Source organism: Episyrphus balteatus, chromosome 2 (genome assembly GCF_945859705.1).
Source record: "Episyrphus balteatus chromosome 2, idEpiBalt1.1, whole genome shotgun sequence".
In the NCBI taxonomy this organism is placed as follows: domain Eukaryota; kingdom Metazoa; phylum Arthropoda; class Insecta; order Diptera; family Syrphidae; genus Episyrphus; species Episyrphus balteatus.
The window spans coordinates 86,988,831-87,012,928 of NC_079135.1; the positions used below are offsets into that span (position 1 = coordinate 86,988,831).

Below are 24,098 nucleotides of genomic sequence, written 5' to 3' on the forward strand. Positions count from 1 at the left end.
TATTGTGATAACTTCACATGACCCCAAGTCCAATTTAAGACAGCTAAATGTGTATAGATTCAGCAGTTCAGGGTATTAAACCGTTGAATGATTTGTCTTTTGCACCCGGGGTCCAGGGTTAGAATCCCAAGACATCCCAATACATTTTGTCAAAAATGCTAACAGGTTCAGGCGGAAGTGATCATGAGTTAAGCTTTTTCGTGCCTGCTATGCTACCATCTATACATGAAGTTGCAGTCTTAATCAGTAAATTTTCGACCTAAATGATAAAAAAAAAACTTTTTTAATATTTTCACAAAAAAAAAAACGGAAATAAACCGTTGTCTGTTTTTTGCCCAGCTGATATAATTTTTGAAAGTTCGCGTTCTACTCTTTAATGTTGTTGATGTTTCTTTTCGATTCGGATTAAAAATAATAATCAAGTGGAAGGTAGTGCCCAGCCAAGTTCTCTAACAACTTTGGAAATACACCCTTATTTACAGGAAACAACTCAGGCCATTTTGGACCCCCCCCCCCCCTCTAACTTCTATACCATATATGCCAGAAATTTCAAGCTCTCTTCATTTCTTGAACTGGTTAAAGAAAAACTCCTCATAAAATTTCAGCTTCTTAGGATGAGTATTTTCGGAGAAATAAGGCTTCAAAAATTGCAAAAACCGTGACAGACTGACTCACGCACTCATTCACTCTCGGCTATGAGAATTTGGCACCTCCAAATTCTAATTTTTTTTCAAGCCTGCCAGGTTCGATTGCTCAAGATTTTTATCGCTAGCCCACTGCCCACCCTTAGTTCTTAAACTATAACGGAATTATATTTTTAACCTAAAAAATCACAAAACATAGTTGTTTTTCATTCAGTTTAAAAGTTTTTGGTTTTACACTGTGGTTCGTTTGCAAAAGGTAAGGCCAGGGTTTTCCAACTTTTTTCTTTCTTTATTCCACCATTTTTTTTAAAGATATGTATGTACAATAAAAAAAACTTTTTTTCATATCAGAAACCGAAAAAGTTGTGATTTTTTTCCCAGTGAAGAAATTGTTAGTTTAAAACCGTCGTTTGTCTGTTCAAGGTAAGCCCAGGAAAGTCCAACTTTTGTTTTCGCTATCTTACCATTGGTTTAAAAATTATAGAAGCATTATTTTTTATTCACCTCAAAAAAAACAAAATAGTACACCACAGTGACCTGTTTAATTTATAATTAAAAAAAAAGTAAATCCACTGGTTTTGGCACTGCGCCTCAAATGTTATTTATTTGACTAAGAATTCTTACTTGATTGAATGTAGTCCATATAACATTCCGGTTAAGAAGCTTAAGTTGATTCGTTTTATTTCACCTTAAAACCACAAAATATATTTTTAAGTGAAAAAATCATTGAGTTTTTAGTTTGACATTATGAGCAATTAGAAAATTTACATGTTTAGTATAATCTATCCAAAACTTTTTTGCAAAAGTAACAAAAAATATAAAATTTTATGTGAAGTGATTTCTTTTTCAGTACACGAATAGTACTTTTTAAACCTTTCTCAACTAACCTTGGTAGTTCCAATAAATTCCATCACTTTTTTGCTCTAGCCAACCCTTAGTTAAAAAATTATGACAAATAAACTTTTATCAAATTACCAACCTCTTCTTCTTCTTCCTTTTTTCTCGGCGCTGTTATGATCTCGATGTCGAGGGGATCATAACCTTCCCACGTTACTGCTTCACACTAGTGATCCGCCTGTGGGGTTCGCCGGGTTGACCTCAGAAATCGGCGGCAAGCCTCCCGGTTTTGTATTGTTCCGTTTCTGAGGCCAACTGAATGCTGGTGTTTTTGCATTTGCTTGTACCAGGAGTTTTTAGGCCTACCTTTCTTTTTATTTCGTGTTGGAACGTTATATGATATTGCTTTTTTGACGGGGTTCTCAGGATCTCTCCTTTGAACATGGCAATACCAACTGAGTCGGTCGTGTTCAATTTTTTGGGAGATGGTATTTTTAACATGAAGGCTTCCTCGGATCTTCGTACTTCTAATTCTATCAAGCTTTGTTACTCCTGCTGTCATGCGAAGCATCTTCATCTCAGCTGCCGTTAACTTACTCTCATACTTTTTGTACATTGTCCAACATTGTGAACCGTATGTGAGTGCTGGACGCACAACTGCGGTGTAGAGCCTTCCTTTCAGCTTAGGGGGCATTTTTCGATCACAGAAGATAGCAGAATTTTCCCGCCACTTCATCCACCCTACGCTTACGCGATGATTGATATCGTCATCACAAGTACCTTCGTTATTTATCATAGACCCCAGATATTTAAACAATTACCAACCTCTTAAAAGTCAAAATTTATTTTTTTCATTGGGCAGGCTCAGAAACGTTAGGGACTAAATATTTAGGTAATTTCTCGTTCTCTGATTGGTCAACTGTCAAAAAAAAATCCTTCCAATTTAGGTAATTTTATTGGAAAGCTGACTGGAAAGTTAGGCAAGAAAATTCTCCCTAAAAATTTAGGAAAGTTTTTTTTGTCAACATGACAGCTGATTGTTTTTAATTATAGAATTATTTTAGCAAAATTAACAATATTTATGTGAAAAACGATTAAAAAGTGCATTATCGGTTATAATTAATATTACAATGGTCGGAAAAAGTATTTTGACAAAATGAACATTTTTCTAACTGATGAGAATAATCTGTAACGGTTAAACATTAAATAAGGAAGTTGACGTTTATTTATTAAGTATATTATGGTGAATCTCATGATGGTCAATGTCAGTCATATAGTTGGTATTATGCCTCGAGGCTGCATTTTTTGTATAAAAAGTACTAATTTTTGAGGGAAAAAAGTATTTTGACAAACGTTCTTTTTCAACGTTGGTAAGGTTAGGTAATGCATTTTACGTGTTTCAAGCACGTATACAACTGACAGACTTGTTAAGGCCCCGATTTGTAAAAAATTGGGCAAAACGGCGGAACTTAACATGAAATTGGCAAGTCATAATTTCTGTGTGTCTGTTAAAAAATCTGTAGAGAACTGAATTTATCGCGGGAAACTAAAAATTACCAAATATACAAACACAAAAATATAATTATACTATTAAAAATTTACCACAAATGGACAAAAAATGAAAAAAATGCACTTAAAAAAATTGAAGCATTTTGAAGAATTCACTTTATCGCGGATTGACTCCAAAAAGTCTAGATTTGGAAATGCCATTCTTTCATCAAAAACCTTGTTAGAAAAAGTACCCTTTGCATTGATCTCGAAGAAGACAATTTTACCATGTTTATGGGAAGATAATACAGTATTTACCTCCTAAAACAAAAATTGAAAAATAACTGAATTCTCAAAGGAACATATTGGTATGCTTCTTTCATTCAAAAAGGGTTGGGGTCGAAATTCTGTATGTTGCAAAATTCTGTATTCAAAATACTGTATGCCAAAATACTGTATGTCAAAATTCTGTATGTGCAAAATGCTGTAGGAACAAAATTCTGAAAGTCAAAATTCTGTATAGCAAAATTCTGGTTGGTCAAAATACTGTATTTCAAAATACTGTACATCAAAATTCTGTAAATCAAAATTCTGTAAAAATGCTGTAAAGAAATATCGTTTTGATGATGTAAAAAAGTGCGCGCGCACTTTTTATATATAATAATCTGGTCTACAATTCTTGCATTGAAAATTTTTTGATAAGACTTACCGTTTTGCTGAAAATCGTGAAAAACCAGTTTTTGTGACCTTTTGACCCCTATAACTCTTAACGCGGACACGATATCAATGTCGATTTTTCACATCTTCATAACAAAGCCGTCATTAAGCTGCATACCAAAATTCAGCCCAGTAGGAATTTTTCCGCAGATTGGGCTTAAAAATGACTAAAATGACTGGGCTATTAAGTCATTAATAGAAAACAAACTTAATTAAAAAAAAAAACAGTTCTTTCAAGTATTTTTTCGTGTACGTTCTACTTTTTTGAACACATTCTTTAACTAGACGCATAATACAATACACCAATTAAGACCAAAATGATATTATAATGCACCTACAATGTCATTTTCTAATTTATCATTTTTTATCCTTGAGACACAACGGAGTCATAAAATAAATTGTGTAAACGCATTAAATCTAATTTTCTATGTTATTAAGATTCCATTTAAATGCCTTTTAATTTTGTATACCCTAACTCACAACAATAGACTCAATTCTCAACTAATCAAACAACAACAAAAAAATATAATAAAAAACGTAAAAAACAATTTACACATCCCAAGCTGTCTAGAGAGATGCCTGCCTACTGCATCAGAGTAGTGTATCTATGGAATTTATTTCTTTAGAAATGGAATGCATCTGTCGAATCCACTAAATGATTGGAAAATCTTTGCTATTTTAAAAATACAAACAAATCAAAAAAAAAAAATAACGAATGAAAAAGTTTTAAATACTTATTTTAGATATACTACAAGAGTTTATATAAATACGTATATAATCTCTTAAGTTTTTATAAAGTAAAAAATAAAAATAAAAGAGCACCCTAAACTCCCAAATAGTTCATAGAGATACAAGGATAGCTTAGTTATACTATGGATATCCAAAACATACTGACATACAGTTCGATGCAATTGAATAGATCGCGAGATCATCACTTGTTGAATACAATTCGTTTAATTTCGGTTAACTCGCGTAATGCTTGGATCTCTGTTTTTATAGGTATTATATATAACTGAAACATTAATTAATTGGTTCCACAACTAGGATTATAGCTTTTATTATCTTCTAAAATCTAAATTAATCAACTTAATTTGTACACTTTAAAAATTGTATAACATGTTACTCTTTTGAGCGGACAGATAATTATGTACTCATAAATTGGGTGCATATTATGCCATATAGACCAGTGCAAGTTATTTTTGAAAAGAATACGATTTTGATAGAAAAAGTAGTAGTTTAAAAAATGTTCGAGTTTTGAAAATTTGAATGCAATTGTATTTTTGGGAAACACTAATGTCGTAGTGCTGTTGTTAGAAAACTACGATGTTTTTCTCGTAATGCAGCCAGAAAAGTATGGAAATGATGCATCAATATAATTTTCAAAACCCATCAAATTTGGTATGAAGCATTGTTTGCAAACTCTCCAGAGTTCTTGGAATAAATTTTTTTGGACCACTATAACGGTACTTGTCATAAACATTTCAGAAAAGTTTAATTTATCCAACAATTTAAAAAAAAAATTCAAATGTAAGTTTTTATGCAAGGTCTATCTTTTCGTGAAATTTTTTTTTCGAAAATCATTACTAACAGTACCTGCCATAGAACCAGTTTTTTCAAATCTGGTTTTCTGGCAAACTACTAATTCAGTTTCAACAAATTTTCTAATACAAAAGCATTTATATAATTTTAATATAAATCAGAAATAAAATTTTGAAAAAAATAAGTTTGGGATTTAAAAAAAAATTGATTTTTTTTAATTGAAAAATCAAATTTTTGAAGACGGAACATTGAATTTTTTTGAAATTTTAGTTTTAGATGTTGATTAGTTTAATTTCTACAAAATGGCATACCAATTTTATTTTTCAAAAAATTATTTAAAAAAAAATATATTTAAAAAAAAACGGGTGTAACTATTAAAATGCATCTCAATAAAAGAAATCAATTAGCATACTTGTTTTAGAGCTCAATTAGTTTTTAGATGATTTTTTTACCTTTGAAAAACTAATTGTTTGTTTTTTTTTTTCATTTACATTTTCTTAATTTTTATTTAAATACTCATAAACATTTTAGCAAATTTTAACCAAGTTCGTGCGTACCAGTCGTGCATTTTATTATGTAAGCCTTCAGAACCCTTAAAGCAGTCTAGGTAATGTACCTGCCTTTTAGTTAAAAAAAAGACTGTTAACATTGGCGTCTTGTAAAAATAGATTTTTTCAAGCTTATTTTTGGAACACCAGTTCATATTGCTTTGCAATCTGTGAGAAGTCCTGAATTTTCCACCTTCAAAACTTATATCTTATAAACTGAAGATTTGTGAGAAAAAAAAAATACTCTACAAACTTGCTAATTTTGCATAAAATTGAGCTATAAAGTTTTCTTTCACGCACCATTTAGAAATTAAAGCACTTCAAATGTTTACACATAATTTAAACAAAATTGCATACTTTTGTGACTTATGTGCAAAGTTGTAAAAATATCAATCAAAAATATAAAACATCTTAAATTAAAAAAAATACATACAAATATATATTGCAATTAAAAATTGCATTTAACAAAAAAATATTTATTCTTACAATTTTCACTATTTTTTGACCATACAAAAGCTATATCAAATATAATTGTTTCAACTTAATGTAATGGCCAAATAGTCAAAGTTGTATGAAATTCGATGAATATTTAAAAAAAAATATTTAATGCACATATTATTCTTTATTTTTTATATAAAATATTTTTAGTTGCAATAAACATTCGTATGTCCCATCAAATAACTCTGCCTTTAATGGGTTTGATAAATTGTTTACTTTTTTAAAGTTCTGTCTCAATTTTAATTCTTGAATCTCTGTTTAGGCACTTAGATTCTACGTCTTTTTTGGCCAAAAACCGTCCTTAATAGGATTCCCCAAAGAATTCATTTACACAGAAGCTTTAAGAAGAATTTGTGGAAAAAAAAACTTTTTGACTAGACCATATTTTTTTAAAAATTATATTTTTCGTGAACGGGTAACTAAAGCTTTTGAAATACTCTTTTAAAAATGCAAAATTTACCGAAAAAAAAAATTACCGAAAAATTCGTTTAAATCCTTTATTTATACTCGTACCTAGGCAAGATCAACATTAACTATAAGAATTTACTTTATTTTTAAATGGTTCTAAAGATTCTAATTTTATTTCATACAATACTGAAATTTTACCGCATCATGGAACCAATAATTTTGTGTAAACGAAGAGGTTTAATACTTTAAAAAATCACAACTTAATACAGATTTGAATATTCAATGCTGTTGAATATTGTAAATAAGATGTATCTAATCAATTGAATCGCATTGTATAAATATAACCCAAAAGAGTATCTTTTTAACGTGAACTGTTGTAATGTATCGAGTATCTGTTCTATTCTTCATAGAGACTAGAAGAGATGATGCTGCTTCTGCTACTGCTAGTAGTAGTGCTAGTTGCTTCAATGTAACTGAGGGATGACTTCATAGAAATTCCATTGCTCTATAGAGCTCTGCTGCTGGCACAGGCGTACAAGTCACGTTTCGACCAACAACAACCGACACGATGCGATGAAACGACAAATATTATTTTTTTGCCGCAGAGAGTCTCTACTTCGTTTGAGATATTCGATGAAAAAAGCTTTCAGTCGAGTACGCGCCTTAAAATAGTTCGAACGAAAATGAAAACATTCAGATTGAAAAACATTTTCACAGAATAAATATTATATAGAAAAAAAGTATATATTCATAGAAATATTTATTTTTTTTAAACAAAAAATAATATATTTTTATGAATTTATAAAAAATCTTCTATTGTTAAAGTTAAAAATAAAATATAAACAAACACTGAATTACTGTAGAATTTTCTTCCACCCTCAATCGAAAAATATTTCGGATAAACTTTTTAGAGCTTTTTTTTGTGCATTTCCCGAATTCATCATCGGCACAAGCAAATTGGGCGGTCGGCTTTGTCATCTGATTGAGTGTACCCGAAGAGTCCACGAGTGTATGGTATTAGTGCAAGCTCTTCGTATTCGTATAAAACAAATTTTAAAAAACGGGAGTGCAAGTGTTCTGACCTAATGACCCACTTCATTGGGGGTTCCAACACCGCGTATCCCTACGTATAACTTATTTTTTCTTTAAGCTCTTGCAATCCTTTTTATTTCGTGTCTTGTCTAAATAATGTATATCTAGCTAGATACTTTTTTTTCCATCTATGACTCATCAAAGTAATACGTTTTTAGTAATTTCGTATGGTTCTGAAAGTATAACGGTATATAGTATCTTTTGGAATGAATTATGATTAAGGTCATATAAATTTGTTTGCAATTATAAATGAGAGGGTTGAGTTTGTTTGGGCCTATTCGGTGATGTACTCTCTCCTCCCCATCATAACGACCACCACAACAAAAAGATATCGAATTATCTAAGTGAATGTTGTTTATGGATAAAAAAAAAAAAAACAAATGGTGATGTTCCTAACTACGCCTTTGGTTGGATATATACGAAATGCTCATCATAGCTTTGCTCTCCAAAGTGCATCATTTATATTTTTAGGTTTTTTTTTGTTGTTCTTCTCATTTTTGAAACAGAATAAATAGATATTCGTGAGATATTCTTGTGTGAGAGAATATAGTACTGACCAGTATATCTACTTTGGAATTGTATTTTTATTGATCGAATTCTGAGTGTGATGTGTTTATATTACGATTATGTACATATATACGTGGATGTATTATTCTAACCTTGAACTACGACCAATACGGAAACGCAAATGAAAAAAAAAAATACAACAACAAAAAAACAGACAAAGAAGACAGAAAAAAAGATTGATATTCCAATTTTTGTGTGCCGGAACCATGTATCTAACAGATTTAGCTACTTTAAGGGAGCCCACAATGTTTACAAAAAAAAAAGAAACTAGTTTTATTTATGATTTTTTATAAATATTTTATTACTTATATATATTTTTTTTTTATTTTTTGTAAAACGTGGAATCTCCCTTCAAGTAGCAGAGAGAGCATTTAATTTGGGCGGATATCATCTATTTAAAAGTGATTAAGAATTTTGGATTCATATTTTTTATTATGAGTTAGAAATTCGCGTGTTTTTTTTTACCTCATAGCAATTTGTGTTAATTTTATTTTTTGTATCTTATTCAATTAATTGGTCAATTAAAAAAAAAATGGTCACAAAAACAAGTGTTTTTTTTTTTTTTCTAAAAACCTAATTGAGTTTAAAAAGTTCAGTGATGTCAATTTAATATAATATTTTTCTACTTATTTTTTGTCATCTTGAGGTGGACTGAGAATACTGTGATTTTTTGAACCAAAAAGTAAATGAAAATTTGAATGCGATTAAAAATAAATTTTAATAAATAAATAAAAAAAAAAAAGATTTAAAAATAAAAATAAAAAAAAATTAATTAAAAATTAAGAAAACAAATAAAAAACATTAAAAATGGTAACAGAGGCTGTCAAAACATCACAAAGTCATGGAGGTACTTTGTACTATGTTGTACAAGTTCCTCGGGATCAATATGAAAGGTAAATGTTAGCAAGAAAAAAAAAAAAAATTGTTTTCAATCGATATACTCTATTTAAATACATACACACATTTATACGCAGAGGGAAATCTTGAACAAAGAATAGATGAAAAGAGACAATTTCTATGTGAAAGTCGTTAAATTTTGACATTTTTAATGGCAACTAAATTTGACAAGTTTCGTAAATAACAGAAATATTTAAAAAAAAAAAATGTTTTGTAGATGAATCTTTTTTGAGAATTTTGAATTAATCTGTTCACTTGTTCAGTTGTTAAGATTTGTGAAAAAAAAACTATCTATTTTAATGGTAAAAAATGTATTAAAAACTTAGTTGGTTTCGTACAGCATTTACAAACAAAAATTATACAAATCATTATCCAAAGACAATCACAATTTCATCTCAAGTACTTTTTCCAAAATTTTTACTCTAACATTTCTTTGTCCGGAAAATGGGTTTCGGAGCTGTTTTGTTCATTCTGATTTTGTTAGGATTATATTTTCAGTGGCAGAGTTATCAATGTTTTTGTTATTGTTTTGAAGCTTCCAAATTATGTTTGAATCTTAAACATATATTAAAAAAAAGTTTAAAAAACAGTGCCGAAGTCCTATCATCCCAAAAAATTGACTTTTATGTAAAGAAAATATATCTACTCGAACACATTCCATGAACAAAAAAAATTGTCCCACGAAAAATGCGGTTTGATTTACTTATTTGCCTGGGCTTATAGAATTAGACGAAAACTAAAACTCTGAATTGTAGCATTTTCGAAATTCACGTTTTTAAGTTTATGCATCTCAAATCCATTTTTCTGTTGGTTGTGTCTTGCAAAATAAATATAGCAATTTTGTATCATTTATTTTGAAATAATGTTTTGTATATTACTGATATTAAGGACATTACAAATCAATAAAGTTGAACAAAATAAGTGAATCATGTACTTTTAAAAAGTGCGTAGATTTGTTTTCCCATTAAAAAAAAAATATATATATTACATATTAGCTTTGTGAAGATTAAAAATCTGTTCAACATTGTCCTATAAGTTTTTTTTTTACAAATTGATTAACAGTATAAAATGTAAAAATTGTAGGTATGGTCCCGTTTGCCAATAGTTTATTTTTTACCGACTTCCAAAAAGGAGGATGTATTCAATTCGACTGTATTTTTTTGTGTTTGTTACCTCATAACTTTGGAATGAGTGAACCAATTTTGATAATTCTTTTTGTATTGGAAAGCTGGCTGCCATGTGGTCCCATTTTATTTTGGTTCAATTTGGGCCATATGAACTAAAATCCCGTTTTAGCCATGGAAGTCGGTTTTGTTTTTTGATAAAAATGATTATTTAAAAAACTTTTACTGCTATTGAAATTTTCAAAAAGGTAAACAAGTTTTCATAGTTAAAGTTAGATCGAAATATATTACAATTTAGAATTAAACTGATTTGCTGGACAAAAAAATTAACAAGAACTTGAGATATGGATTTAATCGAAAACTGTTAAATTCGAGGTGTAAGTGTAATCATTGGCAAAGTTACTAAGAATTAGGTAATTTAAAATAAAATCTACAACTACTTAAAGACAAAGTTGTCTAAATATTTCTAGTATTAAGTTAGTCAAGTATAATTAATTTTCAATTTTAATAATAAGAATTTGATCTTTAGTTTTTTTTATGCAACAGATACCTACTTTATTGAGAAAAATTTAAGTCTTTAAAAATTAAAATTTATTACCTCTTTAATCTTATTATAATAAGTTAATAGCTAAAAAAAGAATAGAAGATGTAAGAATCTCCATAAGTTTTCATTTTTTTTTGTTTTTAATATTTTTTAATAGGGACGAATTTAAATTTTCTTCTATTTTGACCAAAGTATAAAAAAGTTTGGTCAATCAATGTATTTCTTTTTCATTCTTTTCGATGCACATACAAACAAATTCTCAAGTAAACAACATCAAAATCAGATCTTCTTTAAGTCAAGTGTCAGTTTTAATCGTAAAACAGCCAAATAAATAACATTTTTAACGACACCCGTCGTGTATTTAAATGTCTACTGTGTGTGCGAAATTAGGTTTGCAACGATTTATCGAACACGATGTCAAGTTAATCAAAATGTCTTGAATTTTTACGTCGCTTCGAGGACATTAAATGTATTGGGTATTTGGTAGGATATATCTTTTTTTTCTTCAACATTTCAATGCAGTGTTTGACACATGTGTTTACTTAATGGGCAGTTAAATTGAAAGGATAGTAGGTATTTATCGTTGGAGCAAGTCTTTCATTGAAAGAGTGACATTTAAAGGAATAAGACACATCAGTTTACATTTGATTTAAATTTTTGAAACTATATCAGATGAAGGAAATGTGGAGTACATTACTTGACTTCAATTTTTCTTCCTATTTGAATATTCAGGACTTTAAAATCCATCAGCATTCAAAATATTTTTCAAACTCTATCATTTTCTGCAAACACTCAATAAATAATAATAAGTCGACGTTTTAAAATTACATTGTTTGTTATTTAAAATCAAAATTTGTTAGCAAAAAAAAATATTATTATTGATTTATTTTCACTTGTGTCTTCATTCAGTGCGCACTTGACATTTTAAAAAATCCTGCTGTAACGAACCATAGTTTGTATTTAAACTGCTATACTTTTACCTCCCTAGAGCCTCGAAGATTCCTTTAAATGGGGTTAAATTGCCGCATTCTATAGTGCTATGGTCTATCCGTTTACGTAGGTACATGAATATATAAAAAATGAAAAAATTACTCACCATGCGTGACATCAGCGAGTGTCAAGGTGTTTTTCAAGGTGATTCCAAAAGAATATAAATGACGAAATGGAATATATGTATATTTTTTGTTAAAATTATAACCTCTTGAGTCCATCGAATCATCAGACCATTGCAATGGGAGTTCAACTTGAACCTTTCTATATTTTTTGTGCAAAAAAAAAGTTAAAGAAAGGATGCAGATTGTTAAATTAAAAAAGAAAAACAAAAAAAACTGCATATAAATATGTGAATTAATTACGCTGAAGTGAGTTCCTTTTAAAAGTGCATGGTTGAGTGCAGAATGGGGAAATTCACATTAATATTTAAAAGTGTTTATTTTTTTTTTAATTTTTTTTTTTTTTTCTTTAATGACTAAAAATGGTCTACCGTCTGGTTATTGTTTCACAGCTTATAGGAAACACTAAAAGAACATTTGACCTGCTTTATTTGATGCACTGATTTATGACTCTTTCGTGAAAGGGAGAACATTATTTTATGTACATATGTAGTAGTTACGAGTATAAAGCATTTAAGGGTTCTTTTGATTTCTAGTTTTGTTTTCCTCCAGAAAAAAACTCAAGAATTCATTTAATTTATTTGAACATGAAAGTGACACTTGATGTTGAGTGATTTGAGGTTTTCTATCCGCAATATATTTTCAATTTCATTTTTCTTTCAACAATGCGGATTATTTATTGCATCAGCTGCATTTACATAATACCTCTTTTTTTCAATCATGAAATTAAATTGAAACAAAAATTGCAGGGAATTGTTTGGTTAACAATGTGATATAGGGAATATCCTTGAATTGAGATGAATATCAATTTCCTTCAAATTGCGGAATATATTAGACCTCTCCCCGGTAGTCGTAGGAATGCCTTAGTAAGAATTTTAGAAATGGAAATAAAGTTCTTGTTGAAAACGATAACTTTAGAGAACAAAAAAATGCATGTGTCATCATACATGCATTACTCCTAAAGAAGATAAGGTTGCTAAGAATCTTAAAGAAAAACCGAAGAAAACAAGCTTGGTAACTCAACAAACAACAAAAAATCAACAATAGTACAGGAAAGTTAGTAAAAAAACAGGCACTTTGTGGAACGAAATACAGGACGGCTGAATTTTTCAAATCTGAAAAAGGGGTATTAGAAAAGCTTAAGTCCTGGTTTTCGGGACGCCACCCCCCTGGCGAAATCCGCCATTTTGGAAAACGCGAATCACTCTATATCTCCAAAACTATGAGTCCTATAGAAATGGTTGTCAGACCAAAGTTCTTGGAAATTTAATTATCTTTTTCTTTGTAGTACATTATTTTTCCCAGCGGGCAATAGTTTTGAGGTTATGTTGTTTTAATTTATTTTTTTTGGTTTTCCTAAGATTATAACAATCCCAGTACTAGTTACATAATTTTTTAAACAGTAAAAGTTATAGAATATCAAATTTCCAATAATTTGGTATATTTTTGAAAGTCATGCGATGTATGAGTCGAAAGTTATTGAATTGAAAACTATAGTCTAAGTACAGGAAAATTAGTAAAGAAATCAGGCATTTTGTGGAACGAATTAAAGGGAGGCTGATTTTTTCAAATCTGAAAGAAGGGTATTAGAAAAGCTTAAGTCCTGGTTTTCGGGGCACCAACCCCCTGGCAAAATCCGCCATTTTTTAAAACGCGAATTGGTCTATATCTCCCAAACTATTGGCTTGATCGAATAAGTTACTGAACCAAAATTGTAGTTAATATAAATATCTTTTCTTGTGCATGCACTGTTTTTCAGCGAGGATATCACTTTTTAGGTTATGTTGTTTAATTTTTTATTTTTTTCTGTTTTTTTTTTATCTTTAATTTTTCTCAGTAGAAGATAGAAACAGATAGAAACACAATTTTTTAGCATCATAAAAGTATGATGTTTGACTTAAAACAAAATATGTGTACCTCAATACTGTAAGTTTTACCATTACCCACCTTAATAACTCCCCCTCATATCATATTTTTCTTGTTTTTACATTAGGTACCCGATTTAGCCTTTTTTTCATACCTTATGCAAAAACATATTAGTATATTTTTTAAAATATTGAGAGGGATTGCTCTTTAAGTTCCGTATCTTTGGTTTGAAAAGTCATATAATCTTCAAAAGTATCCCAAATTTATGTAAATTTGATGTTCTACAACTTTAATGATGCTACAAAATTATATTTCTATCATAGAGACTGAGAAAAATTAAAAAAACAGAAAAAATAAAAAATAAAACAACATTACCTAAAAAGTGTTGTCCTCGCTGAAAAACAGTGCATGCACAAGAAAAGATATTTATATTACCTACAATTTTGGTTCAGTAACTTATTCGATCAAACCAATAGTTTGGGAGATATAGACCAATTTGCGTTTTAAAAAATGGCGGATTTTGCCAGGGGGTTGGTGTCCCGAAAATTAGGACTTAAGCTTTTCTAATACCCTTCTTTCAGGTTTGAAAAAATCAGCCTCCCTTTAATTCGTTCCACAAAATGCCTGATTTCTTTACTAACTTTCCTGTACTTAGACTATAGTTTTTAATTCAATAACTTTCGACTCATACATCGCATGACTTTCAAAAATATACCAAATTATTGGAAATTTGATGGTCTATAACTTTTACTGTTTAAAAAATTATGTAACTAGTACTGGGATTGTTATAATCTTAATAAAACCGAAAAAAAAAAATAAATTAAAAACACATAACCTCAAAACTATTGCCCGCTGAGAAAAATAATGTACTACAAAAAAAAAAGATAATTAAATTTCCAAGAACTTTGGTCTGACAACCATTTCTATAGGACCCATAGTTTTAAAGATATAGAGTGATTCGCGTTTTCCAAAATGGCGGATTTCGCCAGGGGGGTGGCGTCCCGAAAACCAGGACTTAAGCTTTTCTAATACCCCTTTTTCAGATTTGAAAAATTCAGCCGTCCTGTATTTCGTTCCACGAAAAAGTCTATCTTTCCTGTACTACAACTGAACAAATAAGAACTTAGAATCAAACATCAAATTTCTTCAAAGTAAAAGCTACGAAAACAAATCCTATTACCTGATTATAAAAAATGTTCCAAAATAAAAGACTCCCCTTATTTCAATTCTTTAAAAATCAATAAATTATTGACAAATACTCGAAAAGTAAAGTAAAGAGTCAAAATTCTTAATTGTAACAAAAATGGTCATATCTTTATTATTAATCCACAGACTTTTAAGAAATGTACATATCTTGTAATCTTTGTCAGGATTTAGAATACTCATAAAAAAGTTTAAAACTATGAGGATTCGACAGATTTTGAAGTGTTCTTTGAGTAAGATTTTTTTTGTTACCAAAAAATTCAATTTAAAAAAATTGATTTTTTTAATGTGTTGGACTTCTTTTGACGTCTGCAGTGCTATATTTCAATGTTAAAAAATGTATTAATATGATTTTAGAATTTTTAAATAAAATCAAAATCATCACGAAAAATATTAAAATCAATGTGTTTTTTTTTTTATTTTAAGTTGTTTTTCTTCTCAGTGTAGAAGAAAGTTTATCACTTTTAACCAAACTGTGAATTATGTTCATTATGTAGAATTCTGTAACTCTTTTGTCAATTTTGTTTATAATGGTCCTGATGCCAAAATGGTTAAAGAGCAACAAAAGTGGTCCCAACTCCCAAGCTTCACCGTGCTGATGATGATTACATTACAATTAATGAAAATATGCTATTTTTAATCTTTTTTCACTTGAGACAAAATTTTATTCTCATTCAAATGAAAAAAAAATGATTTAAATTTCACTCTTTATTCTTCCAAGCACATTTCAAATTTATTTAACAGGTAATAAAAATTGTATGTTTAAAAAAAACCATTCCTCTGTAGAGCGCAAAAAAAAAAAAAACAAAACACCTTAATGAAGAATTGAGCAAAAATTCTTTGCAAAATTCCAGCCCAAAAACAAAACACTTGATGTGTTCCAAAAATAGAAAAAGTATTTTTCGATTTGTCAATATTATTTTTACTTCACATTCCGGCTTCAGTCTGTGCGTCTATAATGTTTATCATTTTCTCCAATCTAAATGGATCAATGGATGGATATTTAACTTTGATTTTTTGGTATCTTCTCAATTAGAACATGAAAGAACCTACATGTTGCAATATTTATCTATTTCTCTCTTTAAAATTTTAAAATGTGTATGGAAACGGTGTTACATGTTTCTGGCTTAAAAATAAGATGTTTGTAAGGTACCTATAAATATAAATAGAATATTATGTACCATAAATTGTAAATACTCATTCTCCATGTTGCGAGCTTCTAATCTCCACAGAAAAAAACTTCACATGGTTAAGCATACTATTAAAAAGGTCAGTGAATGGTTAACGAAAAGCATCTTACTAAAAATAGACATAAATAAATGTTATATCGTTATTTAAAGCTTAACGTTCAACGGTCACTGTGGTGTATGTGTAACATTTTATTCTAAAAAATAAAAACAACTGACGTGTAATCAAAACTTTTTTATAGCTCATCAAGTGGTAATGTAAATTGACATTTATTAACCATTCATTGATATTTAAGATGTTAATTTAACACATATGAGATGCTATTACTTTGTGGTAAAATGGATTGTTTACAACATTAATTTCTTTGATTTCAATTTGTTCTAAAATTTTATGATTTCAAGCAATTTTATTAGCAATTTTTACCTATTTTTAGATATCTATAAGAAAAGTATCGTGTAGTAGTATCAATATGAATACAAGAAGAGTTCAGATATACACTGTTAAAAAAGATACCAATCTCAACCAGCTTAAATTTTTATTAATACTGACTTTATGTTATAATGGCATCAACATTTCACAAATTTTAAATTTTGTACCTTTTTTTAACTTTATTTCTTTTTTTTATTGCAGTACCGACTCTGGCTGGGACAACCCCTTCAGACCTGGTGGTGATTTATCGAGAGAGGCTGATGAAATTGTAAATATGATAAAAGGTATGTTCGTTAAGTAATATCCAATCACCCAATCACCAAAAATACATTATACAATTTCCTTGCACTTTGTCATAAACAGATAGAAAAAAAATATTTGTGTCAAAAAAAATATGTTAACTGTATACCTAAATATGTTAACGAACTATACTTATATAAAATGTGTTTTACCTAAAAATTAAGTAAATAATTCACATATTCACATATTATAATCAAATCACTAATATAATCTTACCTACATATATAGTAATAAAATTTATATTCAATAAAGTAATGATTATATACTTTTAAACTAAATAAGTTTTTCATGTTCTTATTTGTTTTTGTTGGTTATATTTGTTAGTGTTTGTATACCTACGCTTTTTGAAGACTTTATTTAGTTGGATTTAAAAATGTACATATTTTTTGTAATGTAATGGTAATTTTTTTAAATAGGTAAGCTTAAATTTTTTTTCTAACGCTGGGAGTAAAATACAAGAAAAAAACAATAATTTAAATTTGTGTTTTGTTATGTTAACGTTCACTGGTCATTATTTTTAATAAATTATTGATTACCTTAAGTTACGGTAGTGTCAAACTGATTTGAATCAGTAATTACAAAAACCTTAAAAATCACAGAGTATAAAATTTGTAGAAGTCAATTAAAACTATTTTATCCACACTTAAAAAATTAAGGAAGTTTTTTGAGCTTGGAAGCAAGTTATCAAAACTTTATTCAACTCAAAAATTTATTCAAACCCCCTTTTATTTTTGAATAAAATAGTTTTTTTTATACTTTTGAAAAATGTTTACTATGTACTTACATATCGTCCCGTTTCTGCTTGAACCTCGTAAGTACATTTTTTTAAAAGATTTTTATTTCTGTTAAACATTGCTCTAAAACTTACAGATAGAATAGCTGCAAGGGTTTAAGTGTAGAAATAATTCAATTAATATGTCTAAAACATAACTTGATTTCCCTTTGTTCAATTCATATTTTTAATTTTGAGAAAAATGTATATTTATTTTAAGGAATGATCAATTTTTTTTGTGTAGATACGTGGTTCAGGCAGAAACGGGACGATATGTGATATTGTTAGAAAATTAAGTGTTCCAAAAATATTCTTTTAACTATTGTTTAGTGGAATTAATTTTAACTGCAGGAGTGAACGAATTCAAGCGATTCAGAGCGAATTCTCGCAAGTCTCTTTGGTGCACAGGTTTCAATCGCTAGATCGGTTTTTTTGAATTGAAAAATTATTTGATTTAGTTTTTTTACCGTACAAAAATAAATAATCACTATTATCTGGTGTGCACTTACTTTGATGAGTGTTGATCCCTTCTAATCCTTTTCATTTCTTAATTTGAATACAATTTAAAGATACATGAATTAAAATTTGAAACTTTTTTTAGTTAAAATCATTATTTCAACATCAACATGTTATGAAAAATGAAGCATATTAATAATATCTGATAAACAGATAATACCTGTTTAGGGTATCTTTAACGTTATTAAAAATTATGTTTATCGACAAAAATCTCAATATATCAGTAATAACTCTTTTGTTTATTTTTTTTCTTAACTCAGTAAATCAAAAATAAATTGTAAAAATTAAATTTTATGATAAAACAAGACAAGAATGCAAAAAATAAAAAGTTGAGGAAATTTCAATGAGTGGCCGCTTTTAAAAGAAACGTTTTTTTAAATTTTTTGTACACAAGTTTTTGACAAAATGTTTTTTTAAACATAAAATTCAACTGAAGGCAAACAGGATTCCTCCACACTTTTTGTCATTTCGTAGGCAAAATTGTTCTAAATCCACTTTTTACCGTTTTACTTTTTAGCAGTTTTACTAATTTGAGGGTACTCTTTCCAAATTTGAAAACCGTTTTTGTCAAAAAAAATTTCATTCCGCAGATAATATAATTTAATGGGACATAGAACAATTAAAACAGGGAAGTAGCCTTTTGAAAATGAGCCTTTTGTTCTTCCACTTTTTATTTAAGGAAAAAACGTACTTGTATAGGAATTGTTCTATGTCCAATTTTGGGTTTTTAATTTTTAAAAATATTTAAAAATAGTATGCACCTACTAATGAGGTAGACTTGTATACTTTATTCAAGATAAAGGACAAAAATTTATAAAAAAAACATAACTTGAGTGGCAAACGAACAGAAAATTGTCGCTTTAAACCAATTTGAAACGTATCGTCCCCTGTTAAATTTGCTTTTTGTGACTTAGAACAATTTTGCTTTACGGCGACGATTTGTTAATATTTTTACTTTGCTTAGAACTACCATTTCGTTTAGTAATTTTTCGAAAAAATATGACTTCATGTTAAACACTACGGCCGTCCATTTGAAAAAAAAATTGTGGTCCAGTTTATTTTATAATATTTTTGAAGAAAAAAAAAAAAATATTTTCTAAATTATGAATTAGGTAAGTGTTCCTAAAGTAATCTCACTGTTGAAGAGCCCTGGCCTTTTAAAACTTAATTAACAGTAGGAACCTACCGGAATATACCTTTTTTGTATCTAAATAAACATACTGCTAAACTGTTAGCATGTCTCGACTCATAGACTAAAAGATTACCTCGTTTCACTCTCATAAGCTTTGGTTATATAGCAATATAGTTTCCGCTTTGATTCAAACCCAAAGAATATTAATATGACAGTTCATTTTTTATGATTCAATTGAATGATTTTCATGTATGTTATCCGATAGTTATCATTAGAAACACGTGCCATTTAATAGACCACCACTAATTACGTAATGGTGTAGCTCATTTTAGTTCGTAGTAGGTATGAGTACTTTAATAAATTTCATATTACCCTTCCAAAATTTGTTCACTATTCATTTATTTATTTAGATATGGATTTATGAATTTGTAGGTCAGTTCTGTTCATATTTAATTAAGTTTGATTTTATGAAGTTAAAATTAGATTTATCAACTTAAAAAAAAAAACTGAAAAAGTATGTAATTTTTTTTGAAAAAATAAATATAGGTACCTTCAATTTCGTAATATTTTCAAGTGCACAATAGGTCAATTAAATTACAATTAAAAAATGAGTGCGTAGAAATAGAAAGTATTTTTTTTTTGTTTTGCTTTGCTTTGCTTTCACTTTTCATGTTTAAAAGCGAACATTGGAGCAACGATTAAACCTTAAATATTTTTATCAACTAGCCTTGTAACACTTCCATATTTCATACAAAAACAAATATTTTGGTAGTAACTATTGCATAAAATATATGAACTATTAAGCCTTAACCTCATATAAGAGGATTAATTTACATGCATAATTGAGGATAAGACAAATGAGAAAATGATGTCCTCCCTCTGAGTAATGATTTAACATCTGTAATCGTTTAGATATCCCAAGGGCGAGAGCCTAGTCAACTGAATGTAAAAATAACACATTCCTTGTTGGAGCTTTCTTCGTAGTCCTTGAAATGAGTAAACTACTGGACTAGATGTCCTTGAACATCTCAATTATCAATCTATGTGGGTCAAGTACACTATTGATGCTTTTGCAAAGAGGAAAATTTTTCATTTTTGAAACCAGTGCACAAGACAAAATATGTGTTTTAGTGAGAAAAATAACTTAAATGAAAGAAAAATAGGAATTTGGACCAAACTAAAGGCTCACTTAAAATTCTTCAACTTTAGTAATTTTTGCTAAAATGTTTAATGATTTCGAATAAGCCTTTTTGGCAGGGTTTAGTTTTGGCCGTTTCAGTTTTAACTCTAAAATGTTTTGGTAAAAAAGACTTAGGTACTTAGGTAATTAATAAAGCTAACGCTGCAGAAAGGGTTACAGATTAGAGATTAAAAACAGTGAAAAAACAGATGAAAAATTGTTGAATTTTACTAAGGTATTAGATTCATCAATGGTTTATTACACTACATTTGGAACCATAATGTTAAACAGTAAAACTGGAAGAATTATTATGTTGCTTCTGTAAAGCATTATAAAAGCAAAATTGTTAGTAGGGATGATTGTCGTCGAAAGTGAAGAATAAAATAAAGTTTACTAAGTTGGCGTTAGATTTGCTTATTTACTGTGTGTAGGTACTAAGTTGTAGTTTTCGTGATAATTTTGATTTTAAGGATATCGATAAAAAGGAAGTTAAGTTTTTGGGAAAATAAATCTTCAAGTCTTGAGTTCAAAGTATTTAGATTGTCAGCTGCATTTTAAGCAGCTTTAAATACCCTAGAGAGATCATCAAAACTGTGTGACCGTAATCGAACATTTCGGGGCTTATTAAGCTTGAAATTGATGAATGTTAACCAGGAAAAAATTAAGGTATTATTTAATTTTTGATTTAAGAAGTTATATCATTGTGAAATAGTTTCATAGAACCGTTTTTTATACTTTAATTGTTGGTCCTAATTGTGTGATCATCTTGGTTTCCAAATCCAATTGCGAAATGGGGAACATTTGGCAAAAAGCAGGATAAATGGATCTAACCCTAACCCTGACCCTGAGCCATTCCCACTCACGCTAGTTTGTTGCTTAACTTAACGAGGCATTAACACTTGAAAAAGCCATAGCATATGTATATCATTGCGATCTTAATAGACTTGAATTGGTTTTATATACTGCATCTATCTCAAACATACATATTTGTAGGTGTTTGAAATACATTAAAAGAAAAAGTAAAGCAAATTTATATAAAAAAAAGTACGTATACGCCGTAGTGAACTTTTTTTTTAATGTAAGCAACCATGGATATGATAAACTTCTGACTAGGCAAACGTATTCTGTTGTATAGAAAATCAAATACTTTTGTCTACTTGCTTCTTTTAGTTAAGTTACCAGACAACTGAATTTGTAGCAAATTTTCACGTATGTTTATTTTCATTTTTATTTATTTTATTTAAAAAAATTAAAATTTCACGGGCCATTTTTAAGTTTGCTATTTGTTTGACTATACTTTCGCTTCCCCAATATGAGTTTTTGTAAATGTCTTAATTCCCGATACCAGTATAAACTGAAAGAATAACATTGTATAACAGTCGTCGTATTCGTTTTCGTCGAAGAAAAACAATCCGACGGAAAATGTATTCGCAATTATTTAATTGAATATGTGTTATGTAAATAAGTTGGTTAAATATTCTGTTTATGTGTTTAATGACCCCAGTAATTGCACCATAAATTTGTTTTATTTAGAAGAATTTACAACCATCAAGTTAGTTTATTAATTCATCACCACATCTCTTTCTCTACATCTTTAATTGTCTTATCAATAATATCATTTCTATTATATTTACTTATCAAATTACTGTATTATATTCTCAGGTGGTAAACCAATTACACCAACCGGTGATATTAACCATGCAATTTCAAATGGAAGTGCACAAAAAGAAAGTCATTCAATTGAAAATGGAACGGCTGTAGTAGATGGAGCGACAAAAATACAGGTGACAATCCCAATCAACACATTAAAATTTGCATAATAGTTTAGCAACAAACATATATTATTATTAACTAACAATTTTATTATACTATTTATAGGTTGCGCAATCGCAGTCAGCACAAAATGGTACACATTCACCACAATTACGGCCAGCGACGACGACAACAACCACAACATCAGCATCACCAGCAAACGGTGTGTCCGACACAAATGGAACCACCACTCAGACCCAAGTGTCGAACAAGGTGGTTCCAGGTCCGACTTCAGCTAGTCACGTAGTCATTGATGACAAAAAGAACAAAAAAAAGGGTTGCTGTGTTATCCAATAGACGAGAATAATAATAATTTATTCAATTAAATTATTTAAACAAAATTTAAAAAAACAAAACAAAAATAACAAACAAAAAAATAAAAACAGTTAATTGTGTAACACGTAGACATTGTAATATAAAGATGACATTTATTTTTCGCTTAATTTGCTTCTTTATTTTGTATATTATATATATTTATCCCTTAAATATATATTAATTGTTTATACATATAAATATATAACTCTTTATATATAATAATAATATAATTTATTTTTACTTTTGGAATATAAAAAAAAAAATATCTTAAAAAACAGCATCTAGTTAGGAAAAAAAAAAACAGAAGAAAATTATTATCAAAAAACAGAAAACGAAAAAAAAAACACTATAACAAAAACTATTTAAAACCACAAAAAAAACTATATGAAAAAATAAATAAAATATTTAACAAAATCAAACAACACTTATAAAACACACCCACGACAAAGCAAACAACAACAACAAGAAAAAAAATTAATTATTTTAGGAGGAATTTAAAATGAGGCGTTATAGTTATTTAACTGGATAAACACAACACTATATAAATATATATATTTACTATTAATTTTATTTGTATAAATATTAAGAACCAATTTTCCTCATCTATTGTGTTTAGAAGAAATAAAAATAAAAACAAACAAAAAAAAAAATAACAAACATTAGATTCAGATAATATATAACTATATATACTTTTTATATTAGGTATATATAAATATATATACATATATAAAAAATATACATATATATATATTTATTTATAACTCTATTTAAAGCATGTGTAAAAGTTGTGTAGTTTCTATTTAAATCCTGTAATAACAATAAATCAAAAAAAAAAAAAAAATACAAACAACAACAAAAAAAATAATGATCACAAAATTTATTATTATCTATTAATTTTTTTTACAATTGTTTATTTCTTGTTTAAAATTTTTTTTTAAAGAATTGCTATAGACAAAAAAAAAAATAATTGAAATAAAAGTGCGAAAAAATACAAAATTTCTGGTATTGCATGTACATAACAAAAAAAAAATTGGCTAAATTTGTTGTCTTTTATTTATATAACTTTGTCTGATAAATTACGTTCTTCTGAAGAAAGGCCTTGCCACATGGACTCGAAAAAAAAAATTTGTTTCATCAACAAACTATCAGATGCTCAATATAGGAAATTCCCCCAATCAAATCCACAGAAGAAAAATATGAGCTCCTGATGGGATGATCTTAAGTCGAAAACCTCTGAACCAATTTTTGTGTTTGGTTGCTGTTTCTTTTAAATGCCTCTATCTTTGTCAAATTGTGCCTGATTTGTAGTCTTCATTTTATGTATTGCTAACTGCATATATTAAGTCAGTTACATTGTTCCTTTTGTCCAA

General features: G+C 28.6%; 1 protein-coding gene across 1 annotated transcript in view; it reads left to right on the forward strand.

Annotated features, from left to right (window-relative positions):
- The window catches only part of LOC129911272 (uncharacterized protein DDB_G0283357), a 112,753-nt gene extending 89,338 nt beyond the window's left edge, over positions 1–23,415 (forward strand). Inside the window, exons 4-6 of the mRNA XM_055989001.1 lie at positions 16,903–16,985; positions 22,264–22,385; positions 22,480–23,415. Coding sequence (XP_055844976.1) covers positions 16,903–16,985; positions 22,264–22,385; positions 22,480–22,710 — 436 coding nt within the window. The 3' untranslated portion in view covers positions 22,711–23,415. The remainder of the gene's footprint in view (positions 1–16,902; positions 16,986–22,263; positions 22,386–22,479) is intronic.
- Positions 23,416–24,098: the final 683 nt, after the last annotated feature.